The sequence below is a fragment of the Grampus griseus genome (genome assembly GCF_964374135.1).
Source record: "Grampus griseus genome assembly, chromosome: 9".
In the NCBI taxonomy this organism is placed as follows: domain Eukaryota; kingdom Metazoa; phylum Chordata; class Mammalia; order Artiodactyla; family Delphinidae; genus Grampus; species Grampus griseus.
This window is the reverse complement of record NC_139003.1, coordinates 18,343,845-18,363,217: the sequence shown is the minus strand read 5'-3', so window position 1 is coordinate 18,363,217 and position 19,373 is coordinate 18,343,845. Positions and strand designations below refer to the sequence as shown.

The 19,373-nt window shown below is 50.1% G+C and overlaps 1 protein-coding gene across 1 annotated transcript; it reads right to left on the bottom strand.

Annotated features, from left to right (window-relative positions):
- Window positions 1–1,623: 1,623 nt before the first annotated feature.
- AKR1B1 (aldo-keto reductase family 1 member B) lies at window positions 1,624–18,508 on the bottom strand. The gene is made up of 10 exons (XM_082661897.1): window positions 18,300–18,508; window positions 9,996–10,163; window positions 9,146–9,262; window positions 8,084–8,161; window positions 7,657–7,779; window positions 7,044–7,150; window positions 6,641–6,722; window positions 5,992–6,075; window positions 4,245–4,327; window positions 1,624–2,021 (listed from the first exon to the last, which is right to left on the bottom strand). Exons 1-10 carry the CDS (start codon window positions 18,363–18,365, stop codon window positions 1,979–1,981), a joined length of 951 nt encoding a protein of 316 aa, XP_082518023.1. The 5' UTR covers window positions 18,366–18,508; the 3' UTR covers window positions 1,624–1,978.
- Between the last annotated feature and the right edge of the window lie 865 nt (window positions 18,509–19,373).

The following is a 19,373-nucleotide window of genomic DNA, read 5'->3' as shown; positions in this document are numbered from 1 at the left end:
CAGTCCTTTGTGACAGCTCTGATCCCTCTCCTCTTCCTTCACCCCAGGCAAGGGACAGTTCTTAGATATAATCGGAGGTCTTCTAGAAAGCAGGGAGGAGGGCTAGCAAAGGGCCCTTTATCTTGTTTGTGCTCCTGGCTGACTTCTCAATGGTCTTGTTTTGAGAGAATTTTTAAGCAGGGCTCTAGAAAGCAGGCATCTGATTTAAAATCTCTTACTAGTGATTACCCTAAAGTTTTTCCAAAGTGCACTTAAGCCAACTCTTGACTACCTGGAGAGATCATTTGGGAACTAGATCGCAGAGGACTTGCCACAGCTGTTAATGATAGTCTGCTCTTGGTGATTTAGAGGGTCACTGAAGAGGTTTGCAGTTTGACTTGGGATAAGGTGGGACCTGCCTATCCAGCAGTGGGGACTGGACCACAGTGACCAGTAGGTTCCAGGAAGCGAGGGGCCCAGGCAGTGAGCAGCGGTGAGTGCCTGGTGCTCTGTGCCCCCCACCTGGCTCTACTCCAGCTGATCAGGGGCTGGGCTGCTCTCCTGCATCCCTGGGTGAGACCCAGCAACCAATGTTGCCCAACTAAACGCTATCCATCCGACACATGGATAATCTGCAAAGCAGTTGTCACCTAACCACAGGGGCCATAATCATCCAACAAACAAAGCCAGGAGCAAAGCAACCTATCTTTGTAAAACTTGAAGTCAACACTTGTCTATCCGACCCCCTTTCCTGGCCTTTGTTAATTTAATTCTGGATAAGGAAACAGTATTAATTTTTTTAAAAGCAACAGCATTTGTAAAAGTAATACAAGGCCTTTACTTTTGTAACCCTATTTAAAGTATTCATCCATCTCTGTCACTTGAAGATACAGCGAGAAGGTGGCCGTCTACCAGCCAGAAAGAGGGCCCTCAGCAGAACCCGACCATGCTGGCACCCTGATCTTGGACTACAGGCCTCCAGAGCCTTGAGAAATACATTTCTGTTGTTTAAACCACCCAGTCTCTAGTATTGGGTTGGCCAATTGGTTTTTCCGTAAAACCCAAACGAACTTTTTGGCCAACCCAATAGTTTGTTATAGTGGCCCAAGCTAATACCAATTATTGATGCTTTTCTTCCCTCTGGTCCAGACAACGAGCTTCATGAAAGCAGTTTCTTGTGAGTGGTGCTGCTTAGTAACCATAGGACTTTGGCCTGCATAGGTAGGAGGCACAACCAAGTAATTTGTGAAATAACAAATGGACTTGTGTTCTGGCTCGGCCGTAGGGCTGAGGCTCTCAGCCTTGGCTACACATTAGAGTCACCCAGGGATCCTGCAAACTCTTGATGTCCTGGGTACACCTGGACAAATGAGATCATCTTCCAGGGATGAGGGCCAGACACGCTAGCATTCAAAACCTCCCAGGTGTCTCTGATGCGCAGCCAGGATGAGACCCAGACCCCTAAAGCTAAATGGGTGAAGTACCGAGGTGATGGGTCCCCACCTAAAAGTAAAGACACCAAGTCCTCCCTCCTGTTGCAGAGCTGAGTGGCCTGCTGTATGGGTATCGACAGGAGGAAGGTTGAGGGGCAGGGAAGGTGGTACATCGTCTCAACAAACCAAAACAAAATAAACAGCATCAAACTCATAAGAGCATATTTTATTTGAGGCAAAGAAAAGTCTAGCTAAAAGGATTACAGTTCCAAGCAATCAAAATGCAATTGTTAGAGGCACTATTTTGATTTTGTAAATTCAATTTAGAAAAGGGTACTGGGTTGTGCTTTCCCCAGATGGACAAGAAGAAGGGCAAAGAAAACTGAAGAGACTTCTAATCTACTGATTCTGCTCTTCGGACCCAACACCAAGCTGGCTGAGCCCTCGTTGGTTCATCTGTAAGTCGCTGACCCACCGCTGAGGGACACAGGCCAAACTATACTACACACAATAAAAGTGAGGCGGGGAAAAGCAGGTCACCTGGGGAAGGGCAGGCACCCACAGCTTCAAAACTCCTCGTGAAAGGGATAATCCTTGTGGGCGGCACAGCTATCAGGAAAAAAAAAAACACATTACCTTTTGACGAAGAGACTTTGACCACAACAAACTTCAAAAAGTCAGAAATGGTGTCTCATTTAGGTAGAAAGAGAGGCCTCAGAGGGCACGAGCCTCTTCTGAGACTGCAGATCCTGGGTCTGCCCTTGGGGTCGTGGCCCACCTTCCAGTCCTCTGCCAGGGGGCTCTCATCCATCAGCACCTGTGTGATGGACACCACCCTCCCTGTGTGCCCAGCACTGTGCCTAGGGTGTGCAGGGCGGCAAGACACGATTCCTGCCGCCTGGTAACTCAGTCTAGTTGCAGGACCAGAGAGCACCTATTGCCTTAAACAGTAAGAGGGTGATAATAACATAAGAGATGTTAACAATTCTGCACACGTGACACAGCAAGTGCTCCGAACACGTGGAACAAGAAGCCACTGTCACCTCCAAAACCTCCTGGTACCAGTGGGAGCTGAAGTGAGGCCAGGAGAGTAGCTGAGGATTTGCTACAGGAAACACAGGGTGAGGGGACAGGCTGGACGTTGAGCTGGGGGTGGACTGACGCAGGCGTACGTGTTGGCCAAGGTTCACAGTCCCATCTGCAGGGCCGATGGCCTGTGTTGGGAATGTAATGGCAATAGCGTTGGGAAGTCTGGCTGGGCAGAGTGTGAAAGGCCCAGGGTGAACCCTGCTTGGGGCATACAACTCCTACTCAAATATTTAGGCAATTCAAAAGTTCCACATGGATTTTTTTGTTTTGTTTTGGCATCCTATCAAACCTGAGAAATATAACACTGCCATTAGCCACAGGGGCTCCGTATAGCGATAGATGCCAAACTGTGGCAATGTGGATGCACATATGTATGTGTACATATGGTTAGAAAACGCTTCCTAGGTGACCCGGGGATGTTGCAGCCAGCCGCTCCCTCCCCGCTCCAACCCTGACCCATTAAACATCAGTGGCCACAGGATAATCTGACAGCTGTTTCTAGAATAGCACTAGAGAGTAGAAGGAGTCTATACGTAAAGGGGCCGAACAGAAAACCCCTGTGGTTTGTCTGCCCTTCAATATGCTGCGTCAGCAGCGGGAAGGGAAAAGGAAACTGAATGAACAATCAGTGATTCTCAAAGCAGAACAGATGTAACTTGGCGACTGATTCACTTCTCTCTTCTCTCTCCCTTGCCCGCCAGATCAAAAACGATTTTCATGTCTAAAGGGTAAGCACCATTAACGCAAACAGGATCATCAGAAAGGGCCAGTGGTAAACTCTGCCTCTGGCCTATTCCGAATCTGAGGCCACGGCGTGGCAGCAACACACTCACAGGCGCGTGCTTGAACGAAGCTCAGGAGAGAGTTATCGGCCAAGATGCAAACCTGGCGAACACCTGCCAGGGCGGTGGGAAGCCACCAGCAGTGCAAACTCAGAACTGGAGAGGGAGCAGAGGCTGGAAGGAGAGAGCTAGCACCCGAGCCAGCCTTAGGGAATGCTCAGATTTTGCTTAGAAGAGTAACTACTTGAGAAGAAGAGAAGAAACAGAGAAGTCGGATGATAAAAATCATGAGAGAGGAGGTTCTTAGTCTCCACTGTGAAGTGGGGAGATTCTTCTTGAAAGCAGAAAATGAGTTTTAAACTTTACGGAGTTAATGCAGTGGTGCAAAAACGAAAAGAGAAAAAACAACCTTCCTTGTCATCTCCCTCAGATTCCACACTACAAGTCAGAGGGAATACAAGGAACCAGCATATATATAGCTGGAGGGGCCGAGTGATTCTCTCGGTCACATGGTTTAATCGCTGTCGGAGCTGAGCCCCAAGCACCATGGTCTTCCAACTAGAACCCTTTCATTAGTCATTAGAGGTGAAGAGTCACATGCAAATTTTTCCAAGAAGGCGGGGCACGCGCCACCTGGGATCATCTGGTTTCAGATGTGCCACTAAAATTTAAGAATTAAAAGTCAATATATGTGGTTACTGCAGGTTAGGCCAACAGTGCATGGGAGCGGGAGAAGACATCTAGGGCAGAGCTCCCTGCGTTTCCCGGGGGGCTGAGTGCGGCTCAGCTGACACACTATAAATGTTTCCTGCTGTACACGGAGGAGAAGGCAAGGTAACAGGCAAGGTAACATGCACAAGTCAGAGTCGCTGCAATAGCAGGACTTGGACAGTAAGGCCTCCAGGAGCTATTCTTTCATCTGCAGCACCTGATACCCTCCTGGGGCTCTCCCGGGACTCACCTCACCAAGGCACAGACCCTCCAGTTCCTGTTGTAGCTCAGTAAGGTGGTCATATCCGCACTGCTGAGTTCAAAGTCAAAGACCTAAAAAGAAAAAAAAAGAAAAAAAAAAACAACCTTCCAATAAGCTCTGTAAACAGCTATCAAACACAGAATAGGGAAGCATACAAGCAGCTCCAGGAAGGATCACTGGTGAGATGTTGCCTGGAGTGCGGAGGGGCAGGAAGGTAGACTAAACTCAGAGAAAGTTTCTCACATGACTATTCAGAGAACGCACATGTTTTGTCGGGGTACTATGTGAACAATGAAAACAGACCTTCCCTTCCAGAACCTCTGAACAAAATGATACCTTTTCTTCCATTTATTTCTTCCATTCATTTCAAAACCTCTGCCGACCGCTTCCACTGTGATAAGCACCAGGGGGAATACAGTGATGGGTAAGAAGTGTCTTTGCCTCAGTTTACAATGAAGCAAAGGACGAGGTAATTCAACAGCTATGCTACAGGGAATAATTAGCTGCGCACTGCAGGAAAGAGGCTCCACAAAGCACGCAGGGAATCCAGAGGAATCAGGAAGGAATTCCAGCTGGGAAGCCGAAGGCTGTGGTCAAAGGAGATGCCATTTGAGATGGGCCTAAGAAGCCAGATAAGGTTTTGACAGACAGAAAAGACGAGAAAGGCGTATCAGGTGGAGAACTTTGCCTGCCCAGGACCAGAGGAGGGCCCTCAGCTTGGATGATCGCGGAATGTGCAGAAAGCAAGCCTGCTGCATACTCTGTGATCACAACCGTGCAAAAATGTGCAGACTACACAGTAAGATGCAAAATAATTACGTCAGTACTAGAGATTAGCCATTTTATAATGTTTCTTTTCTAACACCTTGAAAAAATAAAATATGAAACAAAAAATGCACCTCTAGCAGGATATGTGTTTCTCGTGGTCACTGTTTTACCACTTTATTTATCTCCTCCACCCTCCCCAGGCCCCAGGGACCAGCAGCACGTGTTACAGCCACAGCCTGGCCAGTGGAACAGGCAAAAATCAGCTGCTTGCTATGGAAACAAGAGCTGCTGGGAACCAGGGCTCAGGTGAAGACAGAGGGGGTCCGGGCAGAGCTGCTCTGCTCAGTGACAGCAGAGGCTCACAGGCGCAGGGACCCTCCTGGAGAGCTCTTCTCCCAGCCCAGCCCCCAACACTGGTATGAGAGGCAGGCAGGCAGGAGGTGCCAGGAGGTCTGCTCTGCTCTGGCAGGTGCTCGGAGAGAGCACCTCACTGGTGCCCTGGAAGGTCCCTGCAGGCCTTGGGCGTGTCAGCACAGCAGCGTTTGCTGAGCGCTGATGACGGCACCAGGCATTGCGTGAAGCCCTGCGGTGCATCTTTTTTAATCCTCGTGACAACTCTTGAAATAGGTACTATTTTACAGATGGGGAAACGGAGGCACAGCAACTAACGGAGCCCTGAGGCAAACCCAGGCAGCATCGCTCAAGAGCAACATTTCTCGGCAAATGATGAGTTCCCCGAGGAGCCTCAGCACAGGTGTGTGCATGCAGAGCGGGGCCCGAGGCCCAGGGCCTGCCGGGCGTAGCACCGCCTCCCAGAGGAACCACTGTCCCTAGTCCGCGGTGGGCTCCCTGCCACTCCAAGAGGAGACGGGGCGGGGTGGGCACACACACGACAATCCAGAGGTCCTGTGAAGAGCTGGCCCCTCCTCCACCGAGAAGACCCTGGGCCGACCAGCCAGGACCTTACCTGGAAGTTCTCAGCAATGCGTTCGGGCGTCACAGACTTGGGGATCACGATCAAGTTCCTCTGCATGGGAAACCGGATCAGAACCTGTGAACAGAGGTGCCGAGTGCGTCCGTATACCGGGAGCTCTACACTTTCATCTCACCTAATCTTACACACCCATCACCTGGAGAAAGAAAGCCCAGAACTGCACAGCGAGGAAACCGAGGCTCAGAGGTGATGGGGTCATGCCCAGCAAGGGGGAGGGGAGACACTCAGGCTCTGACCCCCGAGCCCCGCTCTCAGCCTCCTTGCCACGTGCTTCCGCATCTCCCGGGTACTTGACTCCCTGTCTGGGAACGCGCTCTACCACTTGGCAGTGCTCAGCTGATCACGAGTGTCCTTCTATGAGTATAGAGACGGGTGTTCCCAAACAGTGCTGAGGCTGACCCTCGTGCCAGCCCTCGGAGGTAGAAGGGCAGGTCCGATTATCCCCAGACCACACGCAGTCTTCTAAGTCCCTTTCCACCACACTCCAGGACCCGAGCCAGACGTCCAGGGAGCGCTCGACAGGGCTCGGTCACTCTCCCCCCACCCCCCCGGCTAATGGGAACCACCACCACGAATGCAGGAAGTTCTGGGAACAGTCATGAGCGCCTGGAAATGGCTATACCTGGGCTGTGGTTTTATTGTGTTTGTCTGCAATTGCTTTGATCCTGGGATCCTCCAGTAGGGAAGGGTCCTCGGGCTTGGCCCTGGAGACAGAAACACGGTCTGCGTGAGCAACCATCATCGCCACCACTCCAGGCAGCCGTCAACCCTAACCCTAACCCTCATCGACCTTGGAGGGCAGCCTGCCTGTCTTCTGATTCAGAGCTCAGTTCCAAACTCCCGACCCGCTGGAAAAAGAGTAGGCATCTCGCTACTGGAAACACCAACCAGGAACCCCAACAGGAGGCTCCTGGGGACGTCTGCCCATCGGCCCCAGAAGCATTTTCCTTGATGCTGGGTTTTTCTCTGTAGCCATTTCTAACCGTCACTAGCTGACAAGAGAACACAATCCCGTGGAAACTCACCAGGGCCTGTCGGGAGAGCCAAGGGGACTGTAGGCAGTCACTACGATGCCTTTGGACTGGCAGTACTGGATTAACTTCTCCTGAGTGAGGTACGGGTGGCACTCGACCTGCAGATGCAAACAGGAGGGCTGATGGTGCCACTGTGGGCAGGGGCCATGGGACACACAGGAAGTCTCCCCATGCTAAGCCCTTCCCTCCCCAGACATAAAGTTATATGTAACCAATGTCCCAACTCCTAGATAAGCTGTTAACAACTGTCTCTGTTTCCCAGCAACTGTCCTTGACATTAACGAGAATAATCTTGTTACCGTCGCCATGGGCCCTGAGGGTTTTTCTGGCTTTGGCCATTTATCAACTGTGACAGGTCTGAGGATCTCAATGTCTGCACACAGCTCATCTCAGGACCCTGAGTCTTCACAAGGCAAGCTCAAACCCATTCCCTCCTGCAAGTTTCACTCCCAGATGTGTCACTGTCTTTCTGAGCCATAAATCAGGACTCTGCCGGCGTCCAGGGACCTGCCTCCCGGCTGCGCCCCAGGTGACACGGACAGAAAGTAACTGCTAGGATCACACAGTAACAAACAGGCACAGTGGCTTCCCTGCCGGATGTTACCTGGTTCACCGCCGGCTTGTATTTTAAGCCAGGTTTGTTTAAGATCTTCTCCACCTGGAGATGGTTGAAGTTGGAGACTCCAATAGCTTTCACCAGCCCTTCGTCCACCAGCTCTTCCATGGCCTAGAGACCAAAGAGGGTCTGCCTGCTGCTGACATGTGCCCAAAAGGACAAGGGTCAGAAGCACCTCTCGCACCAGACACCTTACCAGGTCCTGCCCTATTTGGTGATAGCAAATGAGATCTTTGGGAAGACAAGAGGCACCAAGACAAAAGCCAGGTTGGCTTTAATGAGACAGGAAGAGCAAAAAACAGAGAGTGACAATTACAGCGAAAGAAATGGCAGAGCTGGGTATTCACACCTGGCCCCTCGCAAGGAGACTGGGGAGCTGGTAAGGAAGGGGAGGCCAAGCCAGGGGCTGCCTTACCGTCCAGGTGTCCACAAAATCGCTGTCACTGGGAACCACGTTGCCGTCCCCATCCAATGGGAAAAAGTCCTTCCCAGGCTGTGGTAACAATCAAAGACAATCAGTGACAGCCCTGCGTAGATCTGCTGGGGGAGCTGCATCTTTGAAAGCAAAGTTCTGATACAATTATTCTAAGCTACAATAGCTGGCTACAGTTTTAGAGGATAATCAAGAGCAAATCCGTGTCAGTGTGAAGAAGAAACGGCAGACGACTCCTGGGCTGGTGCTGGCCATCAGGTGGAGATGGACAATTCTCGGTCAGTGAGATGAACCCTGCCGTGGATGGCAGTGTGTGCATGGGCAGGGAGGACTCAGGGCCAGGATTCACAGGGCCCATGTCCTGGCTGGATCCAAACCTACAAAACCACCACCTCACCGAGCCTTGCCAGCTTACTGTGAAAAACAAAGGTTGAAAGTAAGGCCCCGATATACCACAGGGCAATAAAATAAGAGTTACAGGGTAAAAACCTGCATGCCTTCAAGCTGGTTGACAAAGCAGAAAACTGAGCCCCGTGGCTAGAAAGGAGGCAAAGGACATAATAGCTCTAGAGCTTTCTGTGAAGAGGCAGGCTGCTAAGGTTTACTCAGCTCCCGCAGGATGGGGTGTGTGTGGAATGTAGAAACACGCACAAACATGTACAGGGTATGAATGGGTGTGTGTGTAGGTGCCTGAGGCAGGGGGGAGGGGCGGTCACTGATGACATCTTATGGCCATGGGCAGGAGTGTCACCTGAGCCATGTTCACTGTCACAAAGTTTCAAGTTATACAATCACCAAATGACAAAGAGCAGCATTCTTCAAACTCTGAAACGTGCATGCAAGTCACCTGAGGTTCAGATTCAAAGGGCCTGGGTGGGGCCTGAGACTGAGTTCTAATGAGCTCCCAGGTGATGCCATTGCTGCTGGTCCAGGCACCATACCTTGAGCAGAGCAGCAAGGACACACACAGACTGTGTACCTGCTCACGACCTGCTAACAGGAGAGGGTGATGCCACAGGCTACACCTGAGCCCCGGGTACCTACCTTGAAGCCAGTGGGCCAGTGAATAAGGTAGAGGTCCAGGTAGTCCAGCTTCAGGTCGCTGAGCGTCTTCTGGCAGGCGCCTTTCACCAGGTCCTTCTCATGGAACGTGCACCACAGCTGAAGCCAGCGAGAGAACAAGTCTTACCCTGCGTGCCGGAAGTGCTTTCCCGGCCGGGAGCCAGACAGCTCGGGGACAGAGAACTTGTTTCCCTCTCCCCACAACCCACCCACTTCACTGTGACGCTGTACACAGTGGGAAGGGAGATTCCATTTCACACGTGGATCCTAACTCTTCCAAAGGAAGGGAGGGTGATCAGATCAAGGAAACCTTTCACAAGGACCAAACTGAAGGCACCAAGTAGAATGGACAGGTCAGCAAGCCAGCCCCAGGCTCCAAACATGAGCTCTCTGGCCTACTCTCCCACAGGCTGGTCTTCGTGGGGCCAGCCTCACCCTCCCACCCGGTGTCCTTTGGGCACCACCAGCCTCTGGGTGAAAGACAGCGGCCAGCGGCGGAGATCAGTCTGCAGGTGGGAACCAAGTACTGTCCTCAAAGGTAACTCCCTGGAACGGGGGTGCCAACCCACAGCTTTGGCCGCATCAGCAAGGGGCTCCAACCAATGGGTCCGGGCGGAATGACCATCCAACAGACAGGCGGCCACAGACGGGCGAGCCCTAGAGCCCCCATGGCCTTGAGTCAACACACCTCCCCTGGAAGAACTGCCTGCCAGGTGATAACCGCAGCTGTATTAGGAGGCCCCAGAGCGTGGTCGTGGCCCCTAAGCTAATGCTGCCCCTGGATGAATGCGGACAAGAACCCTCCCTCAGGCTCCCCTGCAGAGCAGGGTACCTTGCTGACGATGAAGAGGTCCTCACGCTTCACCACCTTCTCCTGGAGCTTCTCCTGGATGGCCAACCCCACCTCGTTCTCGTTCTGGTACACGTGGGCACAGTCAATGTGACGGTATCCAAGGTCAATCGCTACCTTCACAGCCTCCGTCACTTTGCCCGGAGGGGACTGAAAGAAACAGGAAATGGAACGCATGGGGATAAAACCAAAAATGAAACAAAACACACAGTGTGCACACAACCCAGAAGCAAGGGCAGCAGGAACCCACGGCTCCTCAGGGGCTCCTGCTTCTTTTAAGGCTAGCAAAGGCAGGCCACGGTAAGTGTCTGAACATCCCGAGGTGAGATGCAATGTTGCTTCATTTTAGGAAAATCTGACCACCACTTACTAGGAGCACAGATCACCTTAATTAGATGGGCCAAAGCCTCTCCCTTCCTTGTTTCTTCAGAACCCACTGACGGTATAAAAAATCCCCCACTCTCTGGATCTATTAGGTTCCCAAGACAATAAGGGATACCGTTTCCTTCAAACAGCTCAAAATATTTCAAAAGGCTGTAAATATTCACTCCAATTCCCGTTTGGTTCCCGAGTTCCGTGAGTGAATGCCTAGGATTTATTTTCTCCTTCCACTCGTGGATTCTGGTATTGGCCATCACTTGTTTTTAAGCAGTTTTGAGTGTATCAAAGTCAGGAACATTACTGGTGCAGATTCAAAGGCCTGTGCTCCAATCTCACTGTGTAAGAATCTGCTTTAAGAGGTGGAGGTGGGAGGTGGGCCCTCAGAGGTATTAGCGGACAGAAATGAGTTGACAGGAGGGGGAAATGGGAGCTGTGGAAGACCACCATATGGCTTGTGGTCAGAGCGGCAAAAAGACTGAATGCCGCGCCTGCCCTGACCATCTGCGCGTCTGAGTGAGCAGGACAGGCGTGGGGAGCGCCCCCAGCACCCAGTCTGGCCGCACAGACATCTCCGCGATGCTCCTCTCAGACCAGAAAGGTGGAAAGCAAACGCGTGTGCATCAGACTGTTGCATGCACACAGCGCATTCCTCTGGAGAGCTGGGGTAGAAAAGAATGACCAGGAAAACTCCCCAGGGCCATGAGCAGCTGCAGACATCTGCTGTTTTGACATCGGCTGTTGTGAACAGGCCAGGGCAGAGGAGCGGGGGACCCTCGCCCAGCTCTCTGGCCACCACGGAGGGAGTAGGGGGCGTGGATAGGCGATGCTGACCTCAGGTATGAGATCAGAAAACATCTTCAGACAATCTGGCAACCTCCTAGTTCCCTGGAGGACCCAAGAAGCTACACCTGCAGCCTTCCCCCCACCCTTCTCGGTTAAAGGAACAGAGCAGGGAAACCGTGGCATAACCAGAACGGAGTAAGTACCACAGCCTCCTTGTGGCGTCCTGGGCACAGCTGCTGATGAGAGCAGAGCAGAGCACACCCCTCCCCAGGAAAGAGAGCAGGTAAGGAGACCCAGCCGGGGAACTGGCTGCCGGCGCGCATCAACTCTCTTCAGGCTTGATGACGCCCTGACTGGATTTCTCTGTGGGCCTGTACTGTGCCAGTCCAGCACCTTACTGCCCCCAACCATGGGCAGAGGGGCAGGAACCTTTCCCAGGCCCAGCCCAGCCACACGCTGCATCTGCCACAGCGACTGGCGCAGGGCCAGAGACATGACCCCAGCCAGGCCCATGAGAATCAATCTTTGGACTTCAGCTGATGCTACCAAGACAAGATTTTCTTCTGCTGGGGTCCCGGTGCTGGAAGCATGTGAGCCAGGAGCTGCTAGAGGAAAGTGGGGTTGAGGGACAGATGAGGGTTGGTGAGAGACGGCTCCTGGGCACATCTTTTATAGCCTTGAATCTGGTACACCTGACATCATTTTGTAAGTCAATGAATCCCCACCCGGACACATTTTTTTTCCTGCTGAAGATTAAATTGGTTATTCAGTTCCTTGGAACCGGAAGACTGCAGAGTGGGATAATCAAGGCTGCTGAACAATTGACAAAAAAACTTAAAAACACGTTCCTGTGATGTTTTTATAGAGAAGCCAAGGACAGAAATGACCTTCAAAAGGTCACGAAGAAGCTACAGCTCCCTGACCCTTCCCTGGACAGAGGGCTGATAAGCGAGAGAAGCACGTGCCGGGAAGCTAAGCCCAAACTGCTTTCAAAGGGGAAAGCAAAGCAGAAGCAAGGACTGTCACGCATTTTACAAATTAAATTTGTACAAGCTGTGGCAATTCATAAAAAGACTCTTGCGAACGGGTGCTACATGCCGGCCTCCCCTTTTCAGAGACGCCTTTGCAGCAGTGGGGACTAAGGTTGCCTGCGGCCGCCGGCTCTGTGTACAGCCAAAAACCAATGGCTCTCACCTGGGCTGGGCAGGCCAGGCCCGCCTCTGGGACAGGCATGCCGGTTGCGAGAAGGCTTGTGCCAGGGCAGATATGTAACAAAATGGAACCTGCCCCGTGCGGTGTTTAGCCCACAATGGCTCAAACTGAAAATAACAACAGCTGCCATTTGTGATGGGTCAATTTTCACTAGTTTTAAACGTATTATTGAATTGAACCTTCACCACGACCCTGGTAGATACTGTTATCTCTGTGGATAAGGGAACTAAGGTGCAGAGAGGTTACGAAACTGGCCATGATGGTGCAGTAAGATGTCAGGATTCAAACCCTGGCACGAGGACCTGAGAGCCAGCCTCTGCTGAGAGGTCTGTGTACTCTGGGGTGGACCCCAAGAGGCTGTGAGGCAGGGAGAGGACATGTCTCCTGGGCTTGGAAAATCATCCTCTGAGATGAAAATATACCAGAATCCACAAACTATGTTCAATACTATCTCAATGAAGAGCCCTTCCCACAGAGACTAAACTAACTTCCCTCATCACTTTAAGATACGGTAAAAAATGACTCAGTAAACTTGGGAATGCTAACATACAATTACACCATCTCCCCATCCCATGTCCACATTGAAAACTGCCCATGGAAGGCAGGGGTCCAGACTGAGACTTTGAAAAGAAAACAAATCGTAAAGATCTGTTTCCGTACATCTAATAGGAAATCTGCAGAAAACCAGTAGAGGAAACACCCAAGTTATAAATAACCAGATTATACAAAGCCTTTAAATTTATTTTAAAATAATACTAATACAAATCCTACAGACAAAATCATGTTTGAAATTCATTTCTGCCACTAATCTGCCCTGTGACTTGGCCACAGGCACCTATTCCCATTCCCCTCAGACCTTACAGTTCCACAGCTCTAGCTTGGGTAGCAACTTGATGATGTTCTGGGCTGACGGCAGCAAATGACAGTGGTGACAAGTCTCTGCCCCTGAGGCCCCCATCAGCTTCACAAACTGAGCCTATTTTCTTTTCATATAACACTCCCAGGAAAACTACTGTCAGTCTCTCTCTCTCTCTCTCTCTCTCACCCTTTAAAAACCTCATCATCTTCCACTTTGCTTGTAGCCCATGCACGTTACTTTAAGATAGTATCCCTCCCTCTATTCCCTCTGCAAGTCAAAAACAAAAAACAACAACAAAAACACCACAGATCCAAAGAAGAAAGGTTATAAAACAATGTCATTGGTAAAAACAAAGTATCTCAGAGATTGACTCCTCTGCAGTTTTAACATGGGGATTTCTGAGAGGAAAGGACTGTGTCCTTTCAGACATTTTTTTTTTTTTTTGAAATTTTCTCTAGTTAGCAGGTATCGCTTTTGTAATGAAGGAGGTGGGTAGGGAACAAAGGAAACTTCACTTTGGGGAAGAAAAACCATCCTGGGTAAGAAGTATGAGAACAGTGTGCCAATGGTAACCCTGGAGCAAGAAACAGGTAACCATAACTTTTTTATTTTTTTATTTGTTTTTTTAATTTTTGGCTGCATTGGGTCTTTGTTGCGGTGCACGGGCTTCTCATTGCGGTGGCTTCTCTTGTTGCAGAGCACAGGCTCTAGGCACGTGGGCTCAGTAGTTGTGGCTCGCAGGCTCTAGAGAGCAGGCTCAGTAGTTGTGGCACACAGGCTTAGTTGCTCCGCGGCATGTAGGATCTTCCCGGACCAGGGCTCGAATCCGTGTCTCCTGCATTGGCAGGTGGATTCTTAAGCACTGAGCCACCAGGGAAGTCCCCAACCATAACTTTTGATGTGAACTTAGATTAATAAAGAAATAGGGCATCAACCTCTAAGGCCTTATAAACTAACATATTCCGGAAAAGCTGTCACTGAAAAACAGTTTAACCTCTTCTGATTAAACCAGCTTTTCTGCAGAGAAACTCAACCTGCATTTAAGAGAAACTAAGCTTATTTCTTATTATTGGTTTTGTTTAAATACTAGTGATGTCACAATATAATTTTGTTTTTCATTGTAAATATAAAGCATTTTAACTAGATGCATGTTAAACAGACATCTGTGACCTAATTTCTCAAAATGTATTCCAGGTTCCAATTAATTTACTTAGAATCTTCTGGAAGAGGAGTTGGCAAACTTTTTCTGAAAGTGGCCAGACAGAAAATATTTTAGGCCTTGTGGGCCAAATGGTCTGTCATAACCGCTCAACTCTGCTGCTGGAGCAGCACAAAAGCAGTCATAAAAGACATGTAAAAGAATGAGATGTGTTCTAATAAAACTTTATTTACAAAAACAGGCTGTGGCCTGCGGTTTACCAACCCCTGAGCTGCTGGAAGAGCATACAAAGAAATGGGGATTAGGCAACAGTCCCAGCCTTGATTTGTCCTAACTCTTATTCACAGATAACATTCTGGCTTCCAATTCAGCCCCTCCGTAATAAAAAGGTATTCTGATATTGAACGCAGATATTCTGGGGACGAAAAGGGTTTCAGCCCCTGCTCTAACTTAATCAGTTGACAATACAGTCCCGATCAACTTGGGGTAAACCTGAGCGAGCTGGGCCTGCTCGCCTCTCGCCTGCCCTGTGCTTACACACAACGCTCCCACTCCGCACAGCTGGGAGACCTGGATCTGGCAGCTTTGTATCAACAAGGCTTAAAATCTGCCACACTCGTAGGACTCCAACAACATAAGCATCTGGCAGAACCCTGAGAATGGCAACAATGTGCAATTTTTCACGGCAACAGAGACGCTTTTCATTGTTTGGTGCAGAGAAGCCAACCTCACTTGGCTTATCGTGTTCAACTATGTCCAAATTTATTTTACAGTTTAATAATGTAAACCACAATTTCCAACGATAAAGAGCATTCTGCTGAAGAATCTCTTTCATTGCCTTATCACAGGACAACAGTCAATTCTGGCTATGGTTTTTACACCAAAGCTCATAACTCGGTTTGGCAACAAACACAGACCAACTTATGAAACCAAGATTAACTTCCTCCCGCTCAACATGAATCAATCTGTCCTGAATTCCAAGACATCACTGTCTCCACCTGGTTGAGATGGGGATGGACCAGGAATGGCCCTGGGCAGGCAGGTCTTATTTAAGAATCTTTGCCCTTGAAGAGCTCCAGGTGTAGGCCTGCAGGGAGATGAGGCTTGTGAACTACTGTTTTAGCTCCAGTGCCAGCACCTCTGCCCTCTCCCCTCTTCCCCAGGCCGGGATCTCAGGCCATCATGAGCTTGCCTTGAGTTCTTTCTCAGCATTTTCTCCTGTTCTTAAAGGAAGTGATATCACCCTCAAAGAGGCAAAAACTGGTTTATCAGCGGCAAAAAAAAATCTTAGCTTATAAAACGGTTTGTGGCCCGTCAAAGAGCCAATGGACACAGACAGATGTACAGTCTATCTGTGATGTTGAACTTTACGGTGAGGGGGGGCGCCGCTAGAAATTAGGGGAAAATGTCTCAAAGGCTCCTGGGTGCGGGCAGATACAGAGATAATGGAAAAGAGATGGAGAAACTCTACCTCCATTCCTAGGTTTTGAGTATGTGGGTGAGTTACAACGGCCATTTACCATCAACTTTTCAGCTAGGGCCAAACATTTATCAGCAACAGGACACTGGTCAGCATCAGAAGTAATCTCTGTTTTAGTCGCTTCCTGGCAATACAATGCTCATGGCTTATTTACCGTCCATTGGGGACGTCAAGCTTGCCAAGGGAAACTGCCTCTAAGCCACATGGGCTCTGAGGCAGAGATGCTCTCCCATCGGCCTGAAACCTTCACCTCCAAAGAGAGAACGGAGAGTGTGAGGACCTTCAAAGGAACAGTGATTGGAGACTCCCAGAACCCCGCCAGGAGTCTGAAGGATACAACACAGCCACCGTCACATGGAAGATCCACAGGAACGAGGTGCTGCACCCACTCCCAGAGCCTCCCCCAGTTCTCACAAAGATAAGCAAATGGTATTTAGGTAACCCCATCTTTGTCCAGCATCTGTGAAGGAATATATACACACACACACAGGGGAAAGGTATTAAAACACTATTCATATACCTTTTTTACTTGAAAAAAAAAAAAGGAAATCTACTCCAAGCCCATACTTATACCATTTCACTGTCACCTCCCCTACCACGCCTCTACACAATTCTGTACAACATCTCCTCGCCGCCCCCAAAATCTAGTTTATTTTACTTCTTCGTATTAATTCAACACATATCTTTAGGGCACCTACCATTTACCAGGCACCTTGAGCAGTGCTGTAAATAGCTGTGACCAAGGTAGACGCTACCCTTGCCCTCAATGAACTTAGTCTGCTGGAATGAATGACCTAAATGTACAGTTACAGAGCTATCTTAACTAAATATACAGCTTTGGGGTTGGTGGGGGGAGTGTCAAGTGCTCAAGCAAATGATTTAAAACCCGCTTTTATCAACTTTTACTCCGTATTTACCCCAGCCTCGTGATTTTGAAATGATGAACCTAAGGTCAGGACCATAATTTCTGAAACCGCGAGCTTAGAATAAAAATATTGGAATGCATCCCACCCAGTAAGTATTGTTAAGTATTGTTTTGTGGAACTTTTGTTCCAGTTACATGTGATGGTGGTTCACCATCGTAAAAACTGTAATGTGCCATTGCCAACAAAGTGTCTGTTCACATCCATTCCAAGAGAATAACCTGTGACAGATGTAATTTAACTTGGTACAATGGTCATAATTCAATTACACCCTTAGAGCCACCATTGGGCTTTTGGAAGGAAACACAAGTCACATATACTCTGATCACTTTGGCCAAGAAACACTTTCTGTGTGAGACAACTCTACGACCCTGTATTCACCCTTATATTTACAAATTTTCAACTGCAGGTTTTCGGGTTGAGGTAAGCACCATCCGCTACTCTATTTCAAACCATTCCACGGCGCCCTCAATCCATGCAGTGTTTTCTTTTCCTTGTCTGTGTGTAAATAACCAATGCCCAATCCTATATTCAAAGTTCCAAGGAAAACCCTGGTCACAGCTGTGCAATGTAATATACAATACCCGAAGCTAACGTATAAGCGGCTTAAAATTATTGGGTTTCCCTCGGAGCCCATAATACCACCCCTCTGCGCTAATTTTCAGATACTCAGATTACCCCTTTTACTCCTAACCGTTTCTTGGGGACTCTGTGCACAGATTTCAGTGGTACCGAGGTCTCCGAAGAGTTTTACTACTGAGGGCAGCTCGCAGTTTTGCACGGGCGGGAACCTCCCGGCCCAGATTCTCCGCCCAGCACACTACACCCCGAGAGGCACGCCCGGCTCCGGGGGGCTCAGTGGCTCGCGTCTGGGGACATGTAAATAGACGGGTCCTGGGCAAACTCGTGCCGCCTAACGGAATCACCTGCAGTCTCCGAGCTTACCTTGGGACGCTTATTCCTGAGGGAGCAAAACCGGATACGATTAAGGACAAACTATTTCGAAGAAAGACAAAGGAGCGGGCGTAAGAGGTGCCGTTAAGCGAGGGACGCCGAAGCCCAAGTCTCTTTCCCCTCCATCTCTCAGGCCCCGCCCCCGACCTCCATCCTCGGGGCCACAGCGGCGGGGACACGGGAAGCCCCCTTCGTTCGGCGCCCCGTTAGTGACTTTCCAGCTGGGGTAGGATTCAAAGTGCGGCCCGCGGGTCCCAAGCACCAGGGGTTACAGGGTCGGCCGCCCATGAGGCGTTCTCAAGCCCCCCACGCAAGGCCCCTGGGTCGAAACCGCAGGCCAGCGCCCTGCCCGCCTCGGCGTCCAGGTTCCCGCGCTGCAGGCCCGACCCCGCCGGGGGTCCGGCCAGCCCGAGCGTGGCTCCTCCCAGGCGGGGCGTCCGCGGCGGGGTCGCTCAGGGTCACTGTAGGTCTCTTCCCGCCCCAGGCCGCGCCGAGCCTGAAGCGAGCCCCGGACTGCGCTCCTCAGGGCACCTACCTTCCAGGTGCCCAGCCCCAAGATGGGCATCTTTGCGCCGGTGTAGAGCACGAGGTGGTTGGCCATGACTGCTGCGCTCCGCTGACTCCGACCAGAGGACCATGAAGCGTAGGCTGTAGCGCGGTCCTTTATATAGCCGGTGAGGCCCGCAGAAGCGGCGGGTACGATAGGCGCCCGGCTACGCAAAGGCAGCTTCTGATTGGCCCGCCCGCCAATCAGGACGCAGCGCCTCTGTTAGCCCGGGGTGGGGTGGCTCTGCCGGGAAGCTCCTCCTGCTAGGTCCTAGCGGGACCGGATTCTTTTCTAGCCGTTGGTTCGCCCACGCCCCGCGCGGCGCAGCTGGCTCAGCCAACTGCTGTGGAGCGTGGAAACGCGAATGTTTTAGCAAAAGTAACAGACTTCTCATAAATAAGTAGCCTGGGAAGGGTTTTTTTTTTTTCATTTTTTAAAAGCGCACATATGGGTACATTTGTCTATTGTTCAAGACCAGTATCGTGCTCTTTGGGAATGTGACCAAAGCCGGGTCTTTAACGTGTAGGAACACACAGACTGCTGCTGTAGTTTAGCACACTTTGCTCTTAGAAAGGTGCACGCCAGAGAAGTGGCTTGCAATCTTGCTACAAAACATCACCTGGAGATTAGGGTTTGTCCAGCCTGTATGTAGCCTCCTAGGGCTAATTTCACACTCCACCCTAGATGTGAGCTGTGTCTGTACACACTGAGTGTGGTTCAGCAATTCCTCCAAAAGCCAGCATCTCTCGAGGTTAGAAATCCCTGATGAGCTTAATCCAGAACACAGAGAGGACATTCAGTCTTTGGTAAGTATGACTCCATCAAAGCAGCACATTTCATACATGGTAACTTAGCGAAGCTCTCTAGATGAATAAGGCAGAAACCCACAAAAGATAAGTTAACTTTAATATTGTGGCTTCAAAATATTCCGAATTAGGAGGTGCTAGATAATAAATTAATCGGCCTTAATTGGCAGGTAGGAAAACACATTAGTTTCCAAGATAACCATAGGAAAGTTGCTGGAAGACCTTTGTAGACAATTTTGGATTCTTTCCAACAACC

Bases quoted from the DNA above. Each gene is read 5' to 3' on its own strand.
- AKR1B1 (XM_082661897.1), bottom strand. From the start codon at position 18,365: ATGGCCAACCACCTCGTGCTCTACACCGGCGCAAAGATGCCCATCTTG. The intron at 9,263-9,995 runs GTACCCTGCTCT...CGCTGGCTTCAG, and splicing joins ACCTCTTCATCGTCAGCAAG to CTGTGGTGCACGTTCCATGA. The intron at 8,162-9,145 runs GTAGGTACCCGG...TTGTTACCACAG, and splicing joins ACTGGCCCACTGGCTTCAAG to CCTGGGAAGGACTTTTTCCC.